We start from the raw sequence: 23,893 nt of genomic DNA on the forward strand, positions 1-23,893 counted from the left end.
GGGAGCCCTGGAAGAGCCCCACATTGGGCAGAGATAGCCAAGCCCTAGATTCATCTCATGCTTAGTCATTGGTTGGGGCCCTTCTAGAAAGAATGTGGTCTCGGCTCAAAAGCTGAGTTGGATCTGGAAGGTGCTGGAGTCAGGGGCTGTGAGCTCCCTTGAAGTGGGACCTGAGCTGCCCACTTCTGTGTCCACTGCAAAAGCACAGTTACTAATAGACACACCCTTCCGACATGATAGACAAACCCACTTCTCAAAGCCCAGCTGATAAGGAGAATCCTTATTAAGGCAGAGTGACTCGTCTCAGGTCAGAAATTAATTGGAAAGAGCGGTTAAGAAATTAATTGACTTTCCGAAACTCACTGCTCTTGATTTGAGCTGGAAGGCCTTGCTGAGTTCACACAGACCTGAACCAGGTTGGAGAGCCTATTGACGTCTGTCCACAGTGCTCCCCAGTTCCAAGTTCAGTGACTTTTCTTCCTGTTCCGCACACACCATCCAGATGATTCACGCGCTCACGTTTTCCCGGCTACTCCAGGTCCTGTCCTCCCAGCACCCCGCCTCCCCTGACTCACCCCAACTGGTTTCACTTTGTAGGTCCAACCACCTGAGAAGTAGCTCCTCAGACGTCACATTTCCCTAACACCCTAGCTTCCCATCACAATGGACCTGCTCTGTTTTCGTCTCCTCGGTAGAAGGATGACTTAGGCTGAAAAGCTAATGGACACCGACTCATGAAAGCACGCCAATCACCTTGTTTGCATCTCTAGCATTGAACCCAAACAAGGGGCCAGCTAATGGGGGAATTTAAAAACATTTGTTCATGCCCATGTTGGTGAAATTTTGGACAAAATTGGTACGTATTTATCCTTTACAGTGAGAAGGCAGCAGCTCACACTAATGACAATGGCCAGTTACAGATTTTACTCTCAAAAGGTACTCATTCCTAAGTAGTGACCTCAGCAAGTGGACAACGGTTATTTATCAGCCTGTTTGGAAATTTTGATATTGTGAAGGACTTTCTCTTTCTATACTTTAGGTTTTCTACTCTAGATAGAGGAGTAGAAATAGTAATAAAATAACAATTAAGGACCTGCTAGATACAGAGAATGGTGCTTGGTACTTTAACTGCACCATGGGTTTAATGCAGTTGTCCTACAAGCTATGTACTATGTTCCCATTTCACAGATGAGGATCAGAAAGTTTAAGTGGCCTAAGATCAACCAAGCAGCAAATTGTAATGGTCAAGCCTGCTTCAGGTCAGGTCTATCTGGCTCCCTAATCTTTTGCTCTATTCTCTCTCACCCCACAATTCACAAATTACATAGAAGACTTTCTAAGACTTCCAACTTGAACTCCATAGCTGCTGGCATTTGCAGTGTCTAATAGTTGGGGTAGGACAGTGGTGGGATTATAAAGAAAATAAGATTGGCCATGCGTTGATGATTGCTGATGCAATTATATGCACCCCTATTTGGGGAGGGTCAACTCTCTGCTTTTTATATATTTGAGATTTTCCATAATAAACAGAGGCTTATAGGAGTGTTCATGTTCCATAAAGACAGTCAATGGATACAAACGGCTCACCCCTAACTGGGACATTATGAGGGCTCCCCTCACCCCAACTGGCTACACACACACACAGAGTCACACAGTTTAAAACATCTTCTAGCATGAGCAGTGCAGATGTGAATTAGTCCTCAAGGTGCAAAGCAGAAGTCTGGAAACCTTAGCATCTCCAACGCTTATGGTGTAAGCAACCGAGCCTCTAGCACACGTGAATCACAGCACTCAGCCCCATTCACCGTCTCAGTTCCTCTTCATTTGCTCAAGCCCAGCCAAACCCAGCCAGGGATCACCAGTGGAGAGAACTGCAAATGCAAACTGCGAGCAAATTCGGAGAAAGCCCTCGATTTAGCCGTGAATGATGGTGAGGAGATATAAATAAACATTGCTCTCAGCGCAGGTTCTGTCAATACCTCGGCGCCCCGCACGGATTCCTCCAAAGGTAAATGAGCGAGCGTTACTCATCCCTGGTGAGCTCCAAAACCACCTGATGGGGTACACGCTGTACTTGGCTTAGCTTGTTTGCAAACCTCAGCCCTTGGAATACAAAGCTACCAGAAAGTATGCAGCCAACTCTGAAATATGTGTTTTCAGGCAGCCATGAGGGCACAACAGTCATTCTCTTTTTTTGATCCACACGTCAGATCCTGGCAGTGGCCACTCTGGGAGTCTCACAATTTTTTTTTTTTCCCTTCACCTTCTCCATTTTTTAATTTAGTGAGACATATTTATTGTAGAATACATATATTTTTAAATACAGAGAATGAAAAAGAATATTTTAAATTGCTTTAATTCTATCAACCAGAGGTGACTGCTGTTAATTTTGAACGAATGTTTCTAGAATTTTTTAAGGCATATATAAACTGCGAAATTAAAATAGGAACATACTGTAGGTAGTTTGCTTTGTTCATTCAGATATAGCCTATGAACATTTTAATGCCTATAAACAAACTTTACAATATTTACAATGTCTGTGCATGTGGACATAAAACAATTTATTCAGTCAAGACATACTGGATATTTACCAAGAATTATTACTGAACATTTAGGTTGTTTTCAAACTTTTGCTCCTAAAACTGAGATTGGATGACGATTTTAATAAATAATTAATTCTACAAATGTATCATTATTTCCTTAGAATAAATTCCTAGAAGTAGAATGCCCAGATAGAAACTTTTGGAGACTTTTAACAAACTGCCCTCCAGAGAGAGTGCAGTTGTCAGTATCCACAGCGGCCTGATTCCAGAACCTCCTGTTTACCTATGCACATCTTACCATATACTTTAAATCATCTCTAGATTACTTCTAATACAAGGTAAATGCTATGTAAATAGTTGCTGGTGTGTAGCAAATTCAAGTTTTGCTTTTAGGAACTTTCTGGAATTTAAAAAAATATATTTTCAATTCGAAGTTGGTCGGATCCACGGATGTGGAACCCGTGGATATGGAGGGCCGACTGGATATAAACGTATACTCCCCGTCACCCTGCACCCTAACAGCACCAATTATCACTTTTTTAAATCTTTGCCAATTCAGTAGGTAGAAGACTATACCAGTTTTTCTGAATTTGTACTTTGACCCTAATGATATTGAAATTTTTATGTTTATCAAAAAAACCCCATGTCTTTTCATTCATATAATTTTGTGCATTTATCATTTATCTCTAGAGCTGTTCACATGTTAATAGTGGTACTCCCTTGTCTGTCATATGTGATGCAGTTGATTTCCTCATTTTTGATTGCCTTTTAACTTGATCTGTTGTTTGGGACAGAGAAAAGTTTAAAATTTTTAGGTTAAAAGAAAAACGCAGGCATCTTTATGGATCCTTTGACCTAAGTCATGCTGAGACAGTCCTTCCCAAGCCTTTATTTCCCTCTATTAACTCATTTAAACTTTTCAATCCGTCTGAAATAGATTTTCGAGTTCAGTGTGAGGTACAGACTTTAACATTCCTCCCAAGTGTTGATTTGGTGGCCCCTATGCTAAATGCTTCAGCTAAATATTCTTTTCCATACTTATTTAGCATGCTGCTCTTATCTAAATATGCTAAACGTGTATATACCCTTTGGTCTGTTCTTAGACTTGTCATTTTGTTCCAATGATCTTGTTATCTATTCTTGGGCAAGTACCACCAAATTATTTTAACAACTGGAGCTTCACAATACATTTATCACCTTGGTGGAGAGCCCTGCCTTATTCTACTTTACTTTCTAACTTTTCTTGGCTATTCTTGCTCATTTATTCTTCCTGAAGAACTCTGGGGTTATTTTATTAAGTACTGTGTCAGGATTATGTTACAGCCCTATGTTATACTGGAGAGAATTAACATCACTACAATATTATGTCTCCTGATACAGAAGCATGGTATGCCTTTCATTTTATCCAAGTCTTCTTTTATGTCCCTGTGGCAGAGTAATACCCATATGTTTCATTGCTTACCTACATTTCTCAGATGCCCTTGCATTGCAGTTATGTTGGGGACATTTGATTAGTTCTGCGCAATGGGCTGGGAGTGTAAAAGACATTTGCCATTTTTGATGCGTACACGCGAGCCTCTTTCTTTGATAAGGTGGTGACCATACAGGACATATTGAGAATGGTGGAGCCACAACACAGAAGCAGCCTGGATCTTTGTGTTACTGCTTGGAGGATGGCAGCCTTGACGAGTCACCCAGCTTGCACCAGGCTTTAAGTGAGCAAGAAGTAAACCCTTTTGTTGGTGTCAGGTCATTTAGATTTGAGGACTTGTTACCATCATGTAGTCCCTTAGGAAAGGTTGCAAATTTCTTATTCAGTGTGTCTTCGGATTGATATCTCTGTAGTTACTGTGATAGGGAAATTGTGATTTGATTTACCATAGTATTACTTCATACCATACAGAAGGTCCATGTGACTAGCAGGTGAGGAAGGGAACAGATACGGGGGAAGAACTTCACCATGGTGCCTCAAAAGTCTCAGTACCTGATTGTCATTCGAGCTTACCCTTAGCGAGGGCTCTAGGGCAAAGGCTCCAGGGCAGCATTTCCCAACTCACACCCACTTCCTCAGTTTTAAGCCAGCTTCACGGCTGCCCTTCTTTACTTAGTCCAGGAACTCATTCCAAGTATAAGTGTGATTGAACGCTTCAAGCAGCCTCTGTGTCTGTACCTGATACACTGGCTTCCAGATCCTGTTTGTCCTGGCTCCCAGCCCCCTCTTGGCTCTGAGTTTGGGGAGGGAGGTACTGGTTGAATTTTGCTAGGCGGCCCCTTCTCTTTCTCCATACATGAGTCTCACCCTTTACATGTCATGAATCGTAGAATGATGGGTTCTTTTCTCACTCTGGCCTCACCTGTACTCTAATTTGCAGAAATTCTCAGAAATTATAGCCAAATGCACAAACCCTCAGTTTGAAATGCAGACATGTTCTTTTTATAGAGAATTGGGGAGGGAGAAGTAATTAAATGTGCGAATGCAAACCATTATTTTAAACTAGTGGTCCTTTCATGGATATTTTCATGAGAACTTGGAAAGACTAAGTGGAAACCCAGATGTCAGCTGAGGGAATAAGTTATCTCCTTCCCTCTACCCTCTGTATGTGGAAGGGAGTAGCAACTGCAAAGACTGATTTTCCCACTGAAACTTTCCTGAGAAGATGGAAATGATTATGGTCAGTTTCAAATCATATTTTCCCCCCAGTGGCATAAATCCTGAATGCTAGCCAGAACACATTTTCACTTGTCCTTCTTTAGGTTCCTGTGAGCTCCTGATTCTCGAACACCCATTCATGGGTGAGATCTTATCTACAGAAAAAGTTCTTCGCTCCTCTGGGGTAAAATATATTAAATACAAATATTTTTTCCATAAAGCTAAACTATTCCACTTAAGTAGCTATCAGATTATATTCTTTTAATATTTTTGGCATTAAATGATCAATCTTTTATGAAGCCATTATATGAACACTAGATGGTAGTTTGATTTGTTATAAATGCCTTTACACAGTTAAAAGCTGGCAATCCCTATGTTGGTTTCTAAATTATTTTTGAGATTTTTTTTCTGGTCTGTATAATCTCAAACCCTCTGAACCACTGGAATGTATCTTCAAATAGTTTTTCAACACGTGGAATATTTTCTGAGCCCTTGCATTCCTGAGAACGCCTGCCTGTCCCACTGAAAGAGAAATTGCTGGGTATAAGGTTCTTAGCTCATAACTTTTTCCCTCTCAGAACAGTGTGGAGTCATTTGGCATCTAACTGTTGCAGAGGAAATGTCAGAGACTCGCCCAGAGTTTTGTTCTCTTGTAAATAGTTACTGAACAGTTGCAAGATTTTTCTCCCCACTTATTACACCTCCCCCTGTTTGAGGCACTGCAGCACAATGTCCCCGAGTGCCTTCCCGAGACAGGATATGTGGTGGCTGACGGCCACGGGGCCAGATTCTAGCATCACCCAAGTTCAAATCCAGTCCTGCAGTTTACTAGCCGTTGTATCCTTGGATAGTGTTATGGGTTGAATTGTGTCCCCTAGAAAGACATGTTGAAGTCCTGTACCCCAGGATCTGGGAATGTCACCTTCTTTGGAAATAGGATCTCTGCAGATGTAATCAAATTAAGATGAAGTCCTTAGGGTGGGCCCTCATCCAATTAGACTCATGTCCTTAAAAGAGAGAAATTTGGACAGAGACACACACAGAGCAGAGAATGCCTTGTGAAGACAGACACAGAAGGAAGACTGCCATGTGAAGACTGAGGCAGAGATTGGAGTTCGGCTGACACAGCCTGGGAACTGAATGCCTGGGTCTCTCAGAAGCTGGAAAGAGGCAGGAAGGATGCTCCATAGAGGCTTCCGGGGGACCGCGGCCCTGCTGATACCTTGATTTCAGACTTCCAGGCTCCATAACTGGGGGACGCGACACACCTGTTGTCTTAAGCCACCCAGTTTGTGGTACTTTGTTATTGTAGCCCTAGGAACCTAATACAGATTTCTCAGACTATGAGCTTCGATTACTTTATCTATAAATATGGATAATCGTCTGTTAGCTGTAAGGTTGTTGCGAAGGTGAAATGTGATTAGATGAGACAAGGTGCGTAAATTCTGGGACACAGAAAGAATCTAAGAATACAGGGGGTGCCTGTGCTGTTATCATCATCATGGCCACCATCACCACCATCACCATCTTCCTTGGGGACCCTTTCTCCTGGGAATGCTTGCTTTCTTTTTCTGTACTCTTGACATTTTACACAAAGCTTATGTGATTTTTTAAAAATAATAAAGTCATTTTGCTTAACTCTGGATTCCCAGGCCCACCCCCAAAGATTTTTGATTGGGTAGGTCTCCGGAATGAGTATTATTTGAAGGTGTCCAGACATGAACTCTCATTAAGTATTGAAAGTGCAATGTAATTGAAGTGGTGGGCCTGGTATTAGTGTTCCTGTTCTATATACCCAGAAACTGAGGTCAAAGGAAATTGAACCCAACTCAGAAAACGCAAAATCAAGTAATTTTTTGAGGCCGGACTACAATAACTTCACTTGTTTGATGAAATGTGAAACTCTAGACTAGTATGAAAAAATGCCAGATAAAGGGGACTCTATAATACATAAAATATGGGAGACGGCCCAGTATTAGGATTAAGAACACATCCCTTGTAAATCAGGCAGGTTTAAATTCTAGTTGTGGTACTTACTTTCTAGCTATGTGAACTTAGAAAAATTATTTAATCTTTTAAAATCTTTTAAGGTCTCAAGCTCTTCCTCTGAAAATGGGAATGACACACATCCGGGTTCTGGAGAAAAGTAAATGATGTCATGATAAAGCACTTAATGCACCGTAAATGCTAAAGAAATGGCATATTTTTGCAAATATGCATTGATACTTATTTCAAAAAAGAAATCAACATCTTCATTTCCTGCTATCAATTGTCTTAAAGGTACAAATGCAGGGAGAAAGAAGATCCATAGATGAGAACTAATAACTGATTTTAGAAAAGATCTGATGTTTATGCTTTCCTAGTAGCTTGCTAATTATTTTTGTTCTGAGAATAACCTTGCTGGGATTCTTCTTATTAATTTGCATTTAGCAAATCTCCTTGTACCTTGGAATTCTCTAGTTTTATAACACTGACAGGTCATTTACCAGAATATATAAGAACCATTTTTAAGAGTTCCTGGTAGCTAATAGAAAAATGTGTGTTTAGGTGTTTAGGGATGCTCTTTATGGGTTATGATTTTCTCAACCAGTAGTGGCCAACAGGATTTGTTTTCTGCTACACTTGGAGCATTACACGATATTCTTCACGAGGCTTCAAGATTCCAAGGAGGAGGAAACCAGAAAAGGGATGCTTTCCTGATGTGGGGAAGCAGGACATTTTGACATCAGCAAAGGAACTGGGTGCACAGTAAACAGCCAAGAAACAAGACAAGAAGCTCATCTGCACAAAGCTGCATCTTTTATTTGTTTTATTTAAACCGTTGTGGACTTATATCCTATTGGAAACAGCCACCACGTTGAGTTTATGTTATTTTTGTTAGACACGGCATGCGTTTCAGCGGTCTGACGTGATCTGGGTTGCTTCTCCATGCGGTCTTCCTCGGCAAGCTCTGGCGCAGGTCACTCGGCTCCCCGGCCCCACTCCTGAATGTCCCATCAGGGATGCAACGAACCGGAAACCCGGAAAGGAGCTTAAGCAGAACAGTACGCTTATAGCAGTAAGTCTGCAGATAGATGTTCCAGGCTTGGAGCAGTGGCCCAACAAGTTCATCTAGAACCTGGGCTCTCTTTTTCCTACTCCGCCTTCCCTGGCATGTTTTTTCATCACTTCACAATTGCGAGACGGCTGCCTCAGTGCCAGGGATTCCACTTTCAGCCCTGCTTCCTGAGAATGAAAGGAAGGGAAAGGCCCAGAGCACCGCCCTTTGCACACCTTCGGTAGTGAACGAAGTTTTTCCTAGCAACCTTGTCTGCAGGTTTCTCCTTCTCTCTCTCTAGCCGGAACTGGGTCATATGGCCTCCCCGGCTGTCAGGAACTCTGGGCAAGTGTGGCTGAGATCCCTCTGTTTGACTGGAGGCCATCGTGACTCACCTCCTGGGCTGCAGGTACTGCTTCCCTTCAAATCGCGGCCTGTTGATTAACGAAGGTGGAAGGCCGCGGCAGTGAACAGTATTTGCTCGAGTGCATTTCCCTGTGGCTGTTTCATTTTCCTGCATTCCTGAACTTTGCTTTCCACTTATGATGTCCCCAAGCTCCTGGATGGAATCAGCTCTGGGGTGTAGAGCTGGAAGAGGTTACAGCTGAGGGGTAATGTCTGACTGGAGTGACCTTGGACCAGGATCCTTACTGGTCACCTTGGAGGAACTATTAAGAGATCTGAGGAACTGATTTAGGTTATTCAAGCTCATAGGAGGCTGATTTGTAAACCCTAATCTGTACACGTACAGTGGAACGTCTGTTCACCTGAGAACTCACAGCAGTTATCTGTCCTGGCTCCAAACTTACCCAGTATCCGGTGCCTGGTGATGCTGGAGCTGGAAGTCTGCAAACCACGCTCCTGCAGGCTCTCTCACCGCTCGGCTCTGCCAAGATGGGCCAGCGACGCTGCAGGACGGAGAGGGCAGGGCTCCCTCCTCCCACCTGCTTCCCGTCTGCCTGCGGCCCCTGGGCACCTCACTCCAGTGCTCCTTCGCCCCAGCAGCAGCGGCTGAGGCCACGTACAGCTTTTCTAACACCTTAAGATCCAGCTTGGTCAGGTCCCCCGCAGAGATCAGCCCATCAGTAGAGCAGTGCCTGTTCCTCTCGGTTTCCACGCTGTAGTAAGCCTGGCCTCATTCCCATCATCCAGTTACAGAGGTGGTAGCTGCCCTCTGAAGTTGCTACCTCTGTGACACTCAGAGTTCTTTTTAACCCTTTCGATTGCCTAATTAAGATCAGTCTCCTGACCTGACTTGACCCAGCATCACCACCATGAAGCCACGGCCAAAGGCAGGGTCCTGAAATACTCCACGCTTCCCCACACCTGAGTTGCCTACTGTAGCAGTGGTCACCTTTGCTAAGCCTCCAGAGGAGGATAAGCGTGGGTAAAAGCCAGTTTATTATCACACTGAGGCTCTGGACACACACACTTATGTGGGAGCCCTGACGCTGGCGAGCAGAGCTACATCCGGTGGGAGCCCAGTTCACTGGAAGGGGCCTGAGCATCGGCCTTTCCCAGCAGGAGGGAGGCCTCCCTCAAGCAAGAAGCAAACCAGGCCTGTCTTGTCACCACCTACCCCCAACATCATGGGAACAGGGGAAGAACCCTGTCTTTCTATTGTTGAGTAAGTATGTCTTCATTTCTCCATCTAGGAGTGGAACTGCTGGGTCATATGACAGCCCCTTATTTAACTTTTTGAAAAACTGCCAGACTGCTTTCAAAGGCAGCTGCACCATTTTACATTCCCACCAGTAGCACATCAGGGTTCCAATTTGATTTTAAGTCTTATTTCTCTGACTGCTAATGCTGTTGACCACCTTTTCATGTACTTATGGCCATTTGTATATCTTCTTTGGAAAAACTCTCTTCAGATCCTTTGCCTATCCTTGGGCTTTGAAATCTATTTTGATTTTAGATGGATAATTCTGTGCTAACTGATTACATCCTGCATACTAGGTTGGGATTTTGCCTAGAGGAAGCTACATCTGTATCTATTGCAGTAAATTCATCAAGGCTTTGAGAGAGTTAGCATGCACTCAGAAGTCACATCAGACGGAATAAAATGCAGATTGGATTCCGTACAGACTCTCCAAGGAGAAACTCTGAGATTCTGCTTTCAAATTCTGACGCAAATCCACTACAGGACAAAGTGGGACTTGAGGGCAGCTTGGTTTTTACCTGGGTGCTAAGCCATTATCTAGGTAAACCGTGATAACATTAGTTTTAAGAGACAAAGTACAAAGCTTTACATTGATTATTCAGAATCACGTTTAAAAATACATATGCAAGTGATAACTGTAGTTAATGACCACATTAACATAAAATTGAATACAACTCAACTTTCAGTAACTGTGGGCTAATTAAAACTATGCTTTTAGCTAAAAATAATGCTTTTAGTTCTTTATATCTCTTGTCATAAGCAATATTAAACAAAATAAGCAGGTAATTAAAAACATATTCTACAAAAATCTACGAAACATATTTATTTTACTTGAAATGTAAAAATTAAAAAATCCAAAGTCAAATAAATATATATAGTTGTGAAGTCCTACATAATTTCATGAGTGAAGATGCCAGAGATAGAGTGAGGGACAAGAAAGACAATATAATGAGATGGAAAAATGCTGGCCTGGGTGTCTGGAGACAAAGTTCTATCACTCAGAGTAAATTACTTAACCTCTCTGGACCTCAGTTTCCAAATCTATAAAATGAAAAGGTGCAGTTATATGGCTGTTAAGGCCCATCTCTACATGTCCTATTCATCTACAGTGACTGAAGGGAAGAGCTTGTAAATGGCATTTTCTAAGGAAACCTGTCCAGGAAAAGTAAGTCTAATGAAGCAAGATCGTTCCAAATCAGGAAATCTGATTCACCTTAGAATAAGTGAAAACTGTCAACACAAACATAGTCCAAGCCCCAGATTGTTTGTTCGTATGTTTGGCTGTGTGTGTGTGTGTGAGAGAGGCTGGCACTTCCCAAGTTTTCAGGGTATTTCACAAAAGGGTTTGTTTCCAAAATGTTTGGAAAACAACAGGTTCAACAAAACCGTGGCACACCCTTTTAGCTGCTTAACCAAAATCCCTTCTCTACTTGTTTCTTAGTTTAACATCACTGTGGTTTGATTCCAGACAGCACGATGTCTGGGGGATGGATTGTGACTGGCCGAAGCTCATCACTGCAATCCTGCTCTCTGCTTTGTCAGCCTCCCTTGCAGCTACAGGGAGCCAAATCACCGCACAGGGCAGTGGAATTCTCTTCCTCCCAGAAGTATCTCCAGGGATTATTTTCCCGGGCCTATGCTTTGGGATTATTGACATAGGCTAACTTAATTACAAATGAATGCACTTCCTGACCAATCTCATCAGAAGGTATTCATCGTTTAGGCCTTTTTCCCCATATGACACTGACTGGTTTCTCTCAATAAATAAAAACTTATGCATTCATTCATGGACTTGACTTTGCCCCCATTTCTGGAAAGAACTGAAAATGAAGAGAAAAATCTGTTGGCCAAGGAGGAACATGTCTATTAAACTTCTTGTCTATCACAAGCCTAGAGAACTCAGGAATTCATATTTTCGGAGTGCATGAAACATTAACACTCATGTGAATCAACCTTTTAGACATAGCTGTGTTGTCAAAAAAAGAAAAAAAAGTTGGAATCTAGTAATTCTCAGTTCCGAGTACCAAAATCACCTGTGATGCTTTAAAAAGCAAATTATAGGTCCGTTCCATCCATTCCCCACCCTTTCTAATTTAATAGGTCTGGAGGTGGCTCAGGCATCTGTAATTTTTAAAGCCCTACAGGTGATGCTGACAGGCAGCCAAGGTTGAAATTCTCTGTGTTTTACAAATCACAGAGGCTGTGACTCTTCAAGACGCTTGGGTGAATAAAGCTGTAAGGCACGGTGGAAATCTCGTGGTAACAGGTATCAGGGGTTCTGGTTTTGGTCTGGAACTCAGCAGCTAGGTGACTTTGGGCGGATAAAACTCTTTGAGCCTTAACTTGTTATTCAAAAGAGGTTACCTTTTCCTGTGGATGTCAACACCAAACGTTTCTAAAAAGCACATGGAAAATTACAAGGCCTTTTGAAAACTTTTAACATAGTATTTAATGCTGTTTACCTCTTCAGGGAATATCCTTTCCCTTCCTTGTATGCAGGAAAAATCCACTGCTCCTCCAACCGAGTACCAAGTTTAAATCGCCGAAGCCTTCCCTGACCAACCACACAGAACTGCTACCTCACCTGGGTTTCTGCAGCACTTTCTACATCACCCCCAAAACACTGACCTTGCTAACTGACAACCCCTCTCCCCCCCGCTGGTACCGTGTCAGCTCCCACACAGTCAGGGGGTCTCATTCTTCTCGGTACCCCCGTGCCCGGCAATGCTAGCCGAGATGACCCACGTGACCACCTACCACCTTATCACTGAAGACAGAGAAGTTACCCTCCTAGAACCCAGTTACCTATTTCTTCTCTTTCAAAAGCTGAATCTTTTCCCTTCAGTGCACCGTTAGCTGCGGAACTCCAACACCAAAACCAGACGAAAGGAGGAGCGCTGAAACCTGCCCTCCTAATCAGACACGAATGATAACTTATCAGTTCTTGGCCGTGACAGGAGTCTGGCTGGGTACCCACTGCAGAGACATCCTTTAATTCTCTCAACCATCTTATGGGACATATGCTATTATGATCCCCGTCGCACAGCGACATAACCGAGGTTCAGGGGACTTAGGTCGTTTGCTCAACAGGTCAGGAGGCCAGGAGGTGGAGCCAGGAATACAGAGGTCACTCCAGAGCCCGGAACCTTAAACTCTGCACGCACCTTCCTCGTCCCGAGATGCTCCTGACGACTCCTCGGCGTGGCTCAGGGGCCAGGAGCCCGAGTGCATCGCTCCCCGCATCTGACAGCGAATATGGTAAAGCTGTAACTGATGGGGCTGGAAGCTGGGGGCACCGTCCCCAGAACCCTTTCCTCCCGGCGCCTCGGTGGCCCAAAAGGATCCCGGAGGTAACTGCAAGCGGCCCGCGAGCAGCCCGCGGCCGGCCCTACCCAAGCGCCAGGCCCCTCGGGTCCGGCCAGGGATGCCGGCCTCGGGGCGGGAGGCGCGGGTCCGCCGTCGCGCGCGGCCTTTCCTCGGAAGCCTCCGCCGCCCCGCGCTCCTCGCGCTCCGCGAAGATACCTCAGGTCTCAGACCGTAGGCCCACCGCGTTCCGGCCCAGGGGCCGGTCAACGCCCCTCAGGCCACAGGCCTCCACTTCCGCGTCCCGCCCTCCGGAAGTGACGAACCGGAAGCTCCCGCTCCTCTCACGGGGGGCGGGGAAAGAAGGTGGCGGCGCCCAGCAGCCGGTGAGGAGAGAGGACGCGGGGACTCCGGGGGGCCGCCGGACTCGTGCGTGATGGCCGCATCCCCGCATACTCTCTCTCCGCGCGTCCTGACAGGTACTGCTCCCGTTCCCGGGCACCACTTTGGGGGAATTTTCTTCCCTTTGCCACGTGTGACGCCGTGGTTCCGCCTGCCTGCAACCTTGGGAGCCCTTGGCGAGGTCGGCGGGGCACCAGTGCGGGAAGTGACTTTTGGAGTAGCCTGACGTGAAGAGGCCACGGAGCTAGGGTCTAGTCTTGCACTTAGGCCCCGGTGGTCCGCACCGTCTCCATCTCCTCCTCCCCCCGGGGCGGTGGGCGCGGTGTCTGGTGCTTCTTTCAGTTTTCAGAGACTGGAGGCTGCGGGAGAGAGGACGGGGTAGAACCTGGGGGCTCCACGAGCCTCTTGGCTTATTAGAGTCTTAGGTCCTAGCCATTTGTAAGTTACTCGTACGTCCCACTTGTAAGGACCGGGCAAGTGCTTTTCTCCCCCACCCCCAACCCGGAAGCCTTGTTCCAGGATAAAGGGTCATGATGGCGATGATAAAGATGATGACCACCTCAGACAGCGGGCCATAACCACCCCCTGACCCCCAGACTTTTGTCTTTCTCCATTAGTGTGGTCCCTGATATAATCCCTCCACGCCAAGGACCTGTCATAGCTATATGTTGAAAGTGGGATGTACTTTCCTGCCCCTTGGCTCGGTCTCAGCTCAAATGTTACCTGTTCAGAGAGGCCTGACCACCCTATCTAAGGAGAGCCCCCCGCCCCTCTTTTCTTGCATCACCCTGTTTCTTTCATGATGGTTAGCACAGTCTGTAGTTGTTTATTTATAACCGGTTTATTACGTGTTTCTCTGAACTAGGAGATTGAACCTTGTGCAGGCAGGGACGGTATCTCTCTGGTTCACCTCTGTGTCCCCAGTGCCCGACACAGTACCGGGGGTGCATTGTTGGTGCTGAATAATTACGTGTGAATGAATGAAATTTCTCCTGATGGAGTTATTAAACTGGAGGTTGGGAACTGTTTTGCCCCCCCTCCACCCCCGTAGTTTAGGATGGTAACTGATGGGTGACGAATGTGGTGCTGGTGGCCCATGTTGGAGGTGGACTCCCTCTGGGTCTGTAAAATGAGGCAATTCAACTAGATGATCTCAAAGGTCTCTTCTGGTTCAAAAGGAGGGCAGGAGGGTGAGAAGTGGGAGTGTGTATAGATGAAGCAAGATTGGCCGAGGTTTGGTAGTTGTTGAAGCTGGGGGATCAGTGATGGGGGCTCATTGTGTTCTTCTGCTATTGCATATGACTGGGATTTTCCATAATGATACATTTTATTTAAAGGGTCTGTAGTTCTTTTTGAATTTCTTTGTTGCCTTCTCCCATCCCTGACTGTGCGTGTTTGATCCTGACCCTAGACACTCATTCTCAGAGAGCTCATCCTTTCTTAGCGCTTGAATTATCACCTCTGTAGGGAGGTTTTTCCAATGTGCATTCCTCAAGATTGGCTGCTTTTCTGCCTTTCAGTTCTGTATTTTCCGCTTCCTATAGGACAAGTCCGCCTGACTACTTAGAATTCCCCAGTTCAGTAAGTGGGCTGCATATTCCACATGGTTTGTTGCTGGACCCGTCTTTTTGACGCAGGTATGGGGGGAATTAACAGACGGCTTATTAGCTTCCTGAAGCTATGAACATAATCGCCAAAAGATCTGCTAGTAAGTGGTCTGTGCAACCTGCTATGATCCACTTGGAAGATCCTCTGTGAGAGCTTGATATGGAAGCAGCATGGGGGGAAGGTGGCAGAAGGGTAAATAGGGACTGTATCAGGTACCTAGTGGTCATGCCTGACTGTTCTTCTAAAGCTTCAAAGAATTTTATAGCCATTAAAAACTTTTCAGGACCTTTCAGCTTCTTATCTGTGCACTTCATTTTTTTTTTTTTTAATAAATTTATTTATTTATTTATTTATTTATTTTTGGCTGCATTGGGTCTTCGTTGCTGCGTGCAGGCTTTCTCTAGTTGTAGTGAGCGGGGGCTACTCTTCGTTGCGGTGCGCGGGCTTCTCATTGCGGTGGCTTCTCTTGTTGTGGAGCATGGGCTCTAGGCGCGCGGGCTTCAGTAGCTGTGGCACACGGGCTCAGTAGTTGTGGCTCGCGGGCTCTAGAGCTCAGGCTCGGTAGTTGTGGCGCATGGGCTTAGTTGCTCCGTGGCATGTGGGATCTTCCCAGACCAGGGCTCGAACCTGTGTGCCCTGCATTGGCAGGTGGATTCTTAGCCACTGCACCACCAGGGAAGTCCTGTGCACTTCATTTTAAAAGCCCTACAATCATGACCGAGTGCTGATGGTCAATAGTGGATATGGCCATATGTTTCCAGATTTTTTTTTTTAATTAATTTATTTTATTTTTGGCTGTGTTGGGTCTTCGTTTCTGTGCGAGGGCTTTCTCTAGTTGTGGCGAGCGGGGGCCACTCTTCATCGTGGTGCACAGGCCTCTCACTGTCGCAGCCTCTCTTGTTGCGGAGCACAGGCTCCAGACGCACAGGCTCAGTAGTTGTGGCTCACGGGCCTAGTTGCTCCGCAGCATGTGGGATCTTCCCAGACCAGGGCTTGAACCCGTGTCCCCTGCATCGGCAGGCAGATTCTCAACCACTGCGCCACCAGGGAAGCCCTGTTTCCAGATTTTTAATGCATCTATTATAAGCCATGTGTATCTTCAAACCTACATTTGTTTACATGGGGCCAAAATGTCTTTAAATTTCTGGGCACTGATTCATAGAGATATGACGTGTTTTTTGACTAAATGAAGTGTTTTCATCATTTAAAAGTACAGTTTCCTAGCTAGTTTTTTTTTTCCCCCCCCCGTAAAATCTTGGTTTTAACCTACATAATCTTGAGAGATAGTTTCCAAAGTGGTTCTTTTCCTCACAGGAACATGCATTTCTCACTGGACCAATGGAACTCAAAACTTGTTTTGAAATTAAGGCCCAGAACAATAAAACTTGATGTTTTCTCGACATAAACTTTTAATATTGAAATTGTATTATCCCAAAGAACAATGTCAAGGCAAAAAAGGGAAAACACACAGCATCAAATAAATAGATAACAGACCTTTACTATCAGAGGACTGAATTCAAAAGAAATTTCAATCAGTGGCCTGATTTCAACACTACTGTTCCTTCCTGTACCCATATACAGACAACACATATTCATGTATGTGGAAAATTAGCATTTCATACTTACCTGAGGGTTGAGAATATGATTCCAGTGAAGAAGGGACTTATCTCCAGTCTAAGATAATTGCCATGTTTACTGAGGGGTGGTGATAGCTCTCCTTCCCGCAGTCCAGGTGAGCGATGTGGGTGACCCAGTCATCAGACATCATCTCATTCTTATATGGAAGGCACTCTGCTAGCTGTTGTAACAGAGGTGAGGAAAGGAGAGTCCCTACCCCTGAGGAACTGAAAAACATGATGCAGAAACAAATGGAAATATTTGCATTAAGAAGTGCCACAAGGGGCTTCCCTGGCGGTCCAGTGGTTGGGACTCCGCCTTCCAATGCAGGGGGTGCGGGTTCCATCCCTGGTCAGGGAGTTAAGATCCCACGTACCTCTCAGCCGAAGAGCCAACACATAAAACAGAGGCAATATTGTAACAAATTCAATAAAGACTTTAAAAATGGTCCACATCAAAAAAAATCTTAAAAAAAAAAGAAAGAAAGAAGTGCCACACAAAAAGAGTGTGAAGTGATAGAGTAGTTGAAGGAGACTTTGACATTTTACAGGCAGCGGGCGGAGGCAGGACCGTGCCAGCAAGGAAGCAGCGTCAGCGAAGATGCACGAGCTGGAATGGTGGCGCGTGCAGTGCAGGGCACGAGACAGCGAGTCATAGGTACAGGTTTGGGCAGGTGATGTGTATTCCGGGCTTCAGAAGGAAACCGTTGGCTCTATGAGACTTGGGTTGGAGAGGAAAGAGAGTTAACCTAAGTCAGGGCAAGTGGCTTGAATCCCACGCCTGTACCGTAGTCCAAGTGTGAGATGACAAGGGTCTGTATCTCTCAGCGGCAGGGAAAGAAGTGGACAGATTTGACCAGTGTTTCAGCGTTGACTGGAGTTGATGATTATTAGGTGATGAAGGAAGAGTTCAAGGTGGTCCTGGAATCTCAAGTAGGCGATGGTTCTATCAGCAGTAGGGAACAGAGTAGAGATAAGGGTGAGAGTAACGTTCTCAGAGACATACTAGAACCCATCCACGTGGAGATACTCAGCAGATGGAAAGAGGCGTAGTGACTCTAGAAATGGGTTGAAGATGAACAGTTAGCCTGGAATTACGTTTGTTCAGGGACAGTATGTAGCGCTCAGAACAGCAGCGACACAACTGCCTTCACGTGGCTGACACAGCAAGAGGAGCTACCGCGGGAACCCGAGAAGTGGTAAGTTGTGGGCGGCAGAGAACCAGGGGTCCTTAGGGTCATGGAAGCCATGGAAGGAGAGACTTAAAAGAAAGGGGGGGGGGTCTGTGCTGTGGTCCTGTCAAAGGCTTGCCCAGGATGAGGCCTTACACGGAAGCATTAGATTTGTTGATGTTTGAGAGAAGGTTTAGAGAGAAATGATTAAAAGCCAAATTCGGATACAACAAAAATAGCTTCTTCCTAACTAGGTTGATAGACTCATACTTTATTGAGAGCTATTTCCTGTCCCTTTTCCTTGGCTTACCTGACATGGCCAAAATACTAATCTGAAACATATCTTCCATTTTACTGTTATTTTTTGAGAAAAATTCTGCTTCTTATTTTATACTTTTTAAAAAGTGACTGAACTGATTGTTTTATATTTTATTCTTTTTTTAAAATTTTTTTTAATTTTTAATTTATTTATTTAATTTATTTATTTTTGGCTGCATTGGGTCTTTGTTGCTGCGCGAGGGCTTTCTCCAGTTGTGGCGAGCGGGGGCTACTCTTCATTGCGGTGCGTGGGCTTCTCATTGCGGTGCCTTCTCTTGTTGCAGAGCACAGGCTCTAGGCGCACGGGCTTCAGGAGTTGTGGCACGTGGGCTCAGTGGTTGTGGCTCTCAGGCTGTAGAGTGCAGGCCCAGTAGTTGTGGCGCATGGGCTTAGTTGCTCCGCGGCATGTGGGATCTTCCCGAACCAGGGCTCGAACCCGTGTCCCCTGCATTGGCAGGCGGATTCTTAACCACTGCGCCACCAGGGAAGCCTTATATTTTATTCTTAAAAAGATCTATGGTTTGGTCATTTCAGCATTTGATATAATAAAAGCCTAATGATCCTGAGATGAAAAAGTTCCCTAGCCCTGCTGGAGAATTACGCTCACTTAAACAGTGAGTAGGGCTGATCAATACCGTTCATTCACAGGTCTGGATCAAGTCATTTCAAAGTTCTGACCCATCACTCATGTGTTGCTTACCGTGGTGCGGGCTCTGCTTCTGGGTAGGTCTGGTCATCACTTGGTGAGAAGTATTAACGATTTTAACATTTTTTCCCCCTTCCTCTCTATTACAGGCTGGGTAGGAGGATGTGTCTGGTATCTAGAAAGGAGAGCCTTGCAGGAGTCACCTCGTAGGTTCCTGCATCTTCTCAGGAACGTCAATCAACAGTGGGTTACATTTCAGCACTTTAACTTCCTCAGGCACATGGTACGTTCAGAAGACCATCCTCACTTTGTGCTCCCTGCCTTTACTTTCCCTGTGTGAGGGGACTGTAAGAAGAGTTTTAAGAAGTACTCTTTGAAAAGGACTTTTATTTCATGTGGTCTGAAGTTTATCCACAACTTTAATCCCTTGTTCTGTTTATGCTTAACTGAAACCAGAATAATTCTGGTGTCTGAGTTTTAAAGTATGATCTTGAACTTATTGATTAAGTTTGGGAAGAGATTGAAAACTGCTGGCATGTTTCGACTAGGCCACAATTAGGAAAAGCTGAACTGTTATGATGCATCTTTTTAAATTCTTTAAAGTTCTGTGAATACATCAGTAATACAGAAATAATTGCTTTAACCGTGTGACCTTCCTGTTTTCTAACATCAGCAGTGTATTCAAAAGTCTTTTAAACACATGCCCTTCTGAGCAGATTCAAACAAATTGAGTTTGTGATTTGCTGGGCATTTTACAGTGGGCGTTGGTAATACAGCTCAGTCCTCTTGTAGGATTTTGTCCAGGTCGACTTCATGGTATTGGCAGTGTGGTAACTTACATTTGCCACTTTCTCAAATGGCAAAGGATCATAGGATGAAGAAACGACAGCTAAAAACTCATGATTTCAGTGCAAGCAGGAAAGAATAGCAAATTCATACTCTGAAGTCCTATTTGACATTTCTCTCACCTTTTTTTTTTTAACTTAAAATGCCCACTTTAACTTTTAAAATCTTAATGAAACTCATTGTTTGGATGAGAGATTTTAATTTCCAGAAATGTTCAGACTTTTAAAGTTGGTGATCGAGGATAATGGATATTTAGAAGAGAAACTCAAATATGTTTAATGCCTTTTTTATGTAAATAGAACTCTGAATTCATTCATGAGTTTGTAACTCCTTTCTAAGACGAGTATATGTAATTTCAAGTCTTTGTGATGTAATGAAAAATTGCTTAACTAGTTATCAGGATAGGTTGCTCCAAGTCCCAGGGGCATCTATAAGTAACTAGTTGTTGATTCTCGTCTCTGTCAGTTTATTTCCGAGCCTTGGTTTCCTCATCTGAAAATTAAAGTGAGAGATAATTAATAATGATCCATCTTTTTTAACAGCTTTTGGGAACATTGAATGAGATATGTATTCGATAAACTCTAAAGATATATGTTATATAAAACTGTAAAGTACCTCAAGGATATTAGTCATAGTTACTCCTTTTTGCTAGTAAGTAATAAGAGATTATCTGACTCTAAAATCCAATTCTTTCCCCACACCCACTGCCCTGAGGTCACTGAGCCCTGGGTTGTGCCCCCCACAGAGTACGTCTGCATGCACTGTTCACCTGGGAACATGGAAAGTCAACAGGTTGCCTTGGCTCTTGATTATAGAAAACTTTTTCATTGTATTTGGAATATGAAACCTCCAGTTTCTGGTACTACATGGAGGGAAATTCTGGGGGAGATAAATATGAAATAAATTTATCTTTCTTTCAAGGAACTTAAATTCCTAGGATTTTCTAAGCCGTAGAATTTGAAAAACCAGTTAATTGTATTCTCCATATTTCTTAGTAGAGTGATTCCCATGTAATACACTCTAACACGGGTTACTTCAGTGAGTATTTATAAAGGTATAGGAAAATCTTTTAGGTATTGTACAAGTTGGACTGATGGAAGGTGCTACTGAACAACCATTTAAGAGCATTTTGGGCCTTGGTTTCCTAGTAACGTGTACCTTTTTTATTCAGTATGTCACACGGCTGAACAGAAGCTTCAACCAGCAAATAAAACCAAAGCCGGAACCAGTGCCATCTCCTTTCCTTGAAAAAGCATCTTTGGATGAGGCCAAAACCGAAATATACAAGATGAGACCTCTTTCGCCCCCAAGCCTATCTCTGTCCAGAAAGCCAAATGAAAAAGAATCGATAGAACTAGAACCCACCCCAGTAATTGGAGGCTCTATAGCTGTGGGAACAGAGACAAAAGAAGAAAAGCAGTGGAAAGAGATGAAGCTGCATGTGGATGATTTGCCAGGAATTTTGGCTCGGCTGTCCAAAATCAAACTCACAGGTACTTTGTTTTTCCGGTCTAGTCAGATTCTTACTTGAGACTGTTGGTTTTTTTTTTTTTTTTGGTTAAACAAAATGCTAATTTTGTTACTGCCCCAAAAGGAATGATTTTGAAACTACAGGTCCCCTCTTAATATTTTTCCTCTGTTCAACTTAATTGGGATTTGAAATCAAATTTTTGGAATTCTGTTTACACAGAATAGTAAATAGTATTACCCTAAACATATTGTACTAAAAATAGTCTCTCTTTTATTTGCAGTTAACACAGAATATTTATCCTCCTTATTTCCTTGTCTTTTGTGTGTTCACGCCTACTGCCCTGTAACGATGCAGTAAGATAATGTGTTCCGTTTCGGTTCTGGAAACAAGAAGGACTGCACTGCTGGGCTTGATGGGCAGTGAACCCACAGGCACTGGGACTCCCAGCTCACTGCTGTGCTTTGCTTCTTGTAGGGCCTCTGGGATTGTCCCACATGTGCGGGAATGTAGAGTGTTTCTCTCGAAGAAAGCTGGTGACTACACTGTTGAGCAAAGCTTGTCTGATTTTGTAAATAAAGTTTTATTGGAACACGGCCACAGCCGTTGGTTCTGTGCTGATGTCGTGCTACCTCGGCAGAATTGAGTCATTGCCACAGAAAACTTATGTCCTGGAAAGCCTGGACTATTTCCTGTCTGGCCCTTTAGAGAAAAAGTTTGCTGTCCCCAGCTATAGAGCATGGACTAGTGAGAGGCAAGGATGATGGCAAACAAATCAGTGGTGGTCAACTGAGAAATGACTTGGGGCTGAGTTAAGGAGAAAAGGGGGGGAGAGAGAGAGAGAAATATTAAGGAAGTGGAATGAACAGAACCTCAGGTAGACGTGATGGAGTGCTGGGGGCCATAAGATAGAAGGTTTAGGACACGGACTTGCAAGGAGTCTTGACTGCTGTTAGGTGAAGCAAACCTTCCCCGGTCCTGGGCCCTTTGCTCCTTACTATCCTCCACCCAGCCCAGTTCTGAGAGACAACATAGACCTCTGGGCTGGAGTCCCTGCCCTCAAATCCTCGCTCTCACTAGTTGAGTGACCTTGAGCAAGTTCCATACATCTCTGTGCCTCAGTTTACCCATCTGTAAAGTAGGGATAATAATGATACCTACTTCCTAGGTCAATACTGAGTTTTAAATGGGGTGACATCTGCAAACTGTGTAGAAGAGACCACGTTAAGACCTATACACTTGTTTCTTAAATAAAAAAATAACTTCGTCACCTGGGTTCCCCTGCAGGCACTTGAGTTTCCTGCCCCTGCTCTAGGACAACTTGGGGCCTTCTGCTGTGGAAGACTGGATGAATGGTTGTGTTGAGACTTAAGAATGTGAACAATGAAGGGAGAACTAGGTTTGTGGGGAGAACAGTTTTGGACACACAGAATTCGAGTTGCTGCTCGCATATCCGGGTGGAGAGGTCCAGCGGGCACTGGCTGTGAAGGAAAGGAGCTGAGCTAGACCACTGGGCTGGAAGAGCAAGCGGCCTTCAGCGCAGGGCTGACTGTGAAGCCGTGGTGGTGAGCGGGGTTGCCAGGGGTCAAGTGTAGAGTGACCAGAGCGGAAGGCCAAGGACAGGACTTCGGGGGCATGTCCCCTTTTAAGGATTGGGCAGAGTGTATAATGGAGTCTGCAAGGAAATAAATGGTCAGAGGAAGTGGCTTGGTCACGGAAGCCAAAAGAAAGCCAGTCCATAAAGGAAGTGATCAACACTTAAATGGTAGAGGTCTCCTAAGATGCCTGGCTATGAAGTTATTTTATTTGGCAGTTAGGAAGTCAGCGTTGACGGACTGCTAAGTCAGTAACTAATTATCAGTGTTTCTTCTTAGAGTCTCAAATGAGGTACTTTAAATAGTTAATTTAAAATAACGTCTTAAAGTTTGTTTTCATAATGCTTATTTCTTTAGGGACAGATAGGAAAGGATGACAACTGGTTTAGGATCAATTTGGGGGGCTGGGGGCACATTGTCCTTCCCTTCATGCCAGATGTTGTATTGTTTTTCCTTTTCTGTACCTTATAGTGTTGCATATCTGAATAGGCATTCCAGATGCAGGGTTTGATATTTAAAACATGGTGTCTGAAATCCAAAGCAATGACTAAATCCCTTCTTTAATGGTACATGTTGTGCTCTATGTATGTTGCATGTTGACTTACCGGTCCCCAGGTGTCAATTTGCTAAGGAGCATACGTGGCACGTGTGTTCAAATGGGGCTTCTGCTGTCCCCAGAGATCAACTCCCAGAGGCCTGGGACCGGACCCAGAGCTCTGCATTTCGGCACGCGTGCAGATGATGTGATGCAGGTGGTCCTGGACCACCCTTCGAGAAAGTGAAGGAAGGGTTGCACAGGCAGAGGGCCAGGCCCAGCCCCAGTGGCCTGGAGGATGTGGGAGAGCTCGCCCCTCCCTTCCCGTGAGCCAGAGCAGCCCGTGCCACCACTGGCACGGGAGCAGCCAGCTGGGGGGCTGTGGACCACACAGGAGAGATGTGCACAGGTGAGGTACACGGAGGGAGCGGCGGGCAGCAGCCCCCCCTGCAGCCACACATGGAAAAGCCCTGGGCAGTAAACTTCTCCTC

At 44.6% G+C, this 23,893-nt stretch overlaps 2 protein-coding genes across 18 annotated transcripts in view; one reads left to right on the forward strand and one right to left on the reverse strand.

Annotated features, from left to right (window-relative positions):
• Positions 1–13,525, reverse strand: part of LOC309650258 (heparan sulfate glucosamine 3-O-sulfotransferase 3A1) — a 442,514-nt gene extending 428,989 nt beyond the window's left edge. For 3 of the 17 annotated variants that reach the window (XR_014257469.1, XR_014257470.1, XR_014257474.1), the window contains exon 1: positions 13,058–13,516. The gene's annotated coding sequence lies outside the window, so the exon portion shown is untranslated. Of the gene's footprint in view, positions 1–3,362; positions 8,819–9,039; positions 12,289–13,057 lie in introns of those variants that run through there. The other 14 variants (XR_014257475.1, XR_014257478.1, XR_014257481.1 and 11 more) reach the window with 13 other exon arrangements.
• A 22-nt stretch (positions 13,526–13,547) lies between these two features.
• Positions 13,548–23,893, forward strand: part of COX10 (cytochrome c oxidase assembly factor heme A:farnesyltransferase COX10) — a 111,429-nt gene continuing 101,083 nt past the window's right edge. Inside the window, exons 1-3 of the mRNA XM_082441438.1 lie at positions 13,548–13,675; positions 19,108–19,241; positions 20,976–21,297. Of these exons, the coding sequence (XP_082297564.1) occupies positions 13,633–13,675; positions 19,108–19,241; positions 20,976–21,297 (499 nt within the window). The 5' untranslated portion in view covers positions 13,548–13,632. The remainder of the gene's footprint in view (positions 13,676–19,107; positions 19,242–20,975; positions 21,298–23,893) is intronic.

The sequence above is a fragment of the Balaenoptera physalus genome (genome assembly GCF_965194825.1).
Source record: "Balaenoptera physalus genome assembly, chromosome: 20".
NCBI lineage: Eukaryota > Metazoa > Chordata > Mammalia > Artiodactyla > Balaenopteridae > Balaenoptera > Balaenoptera physalus.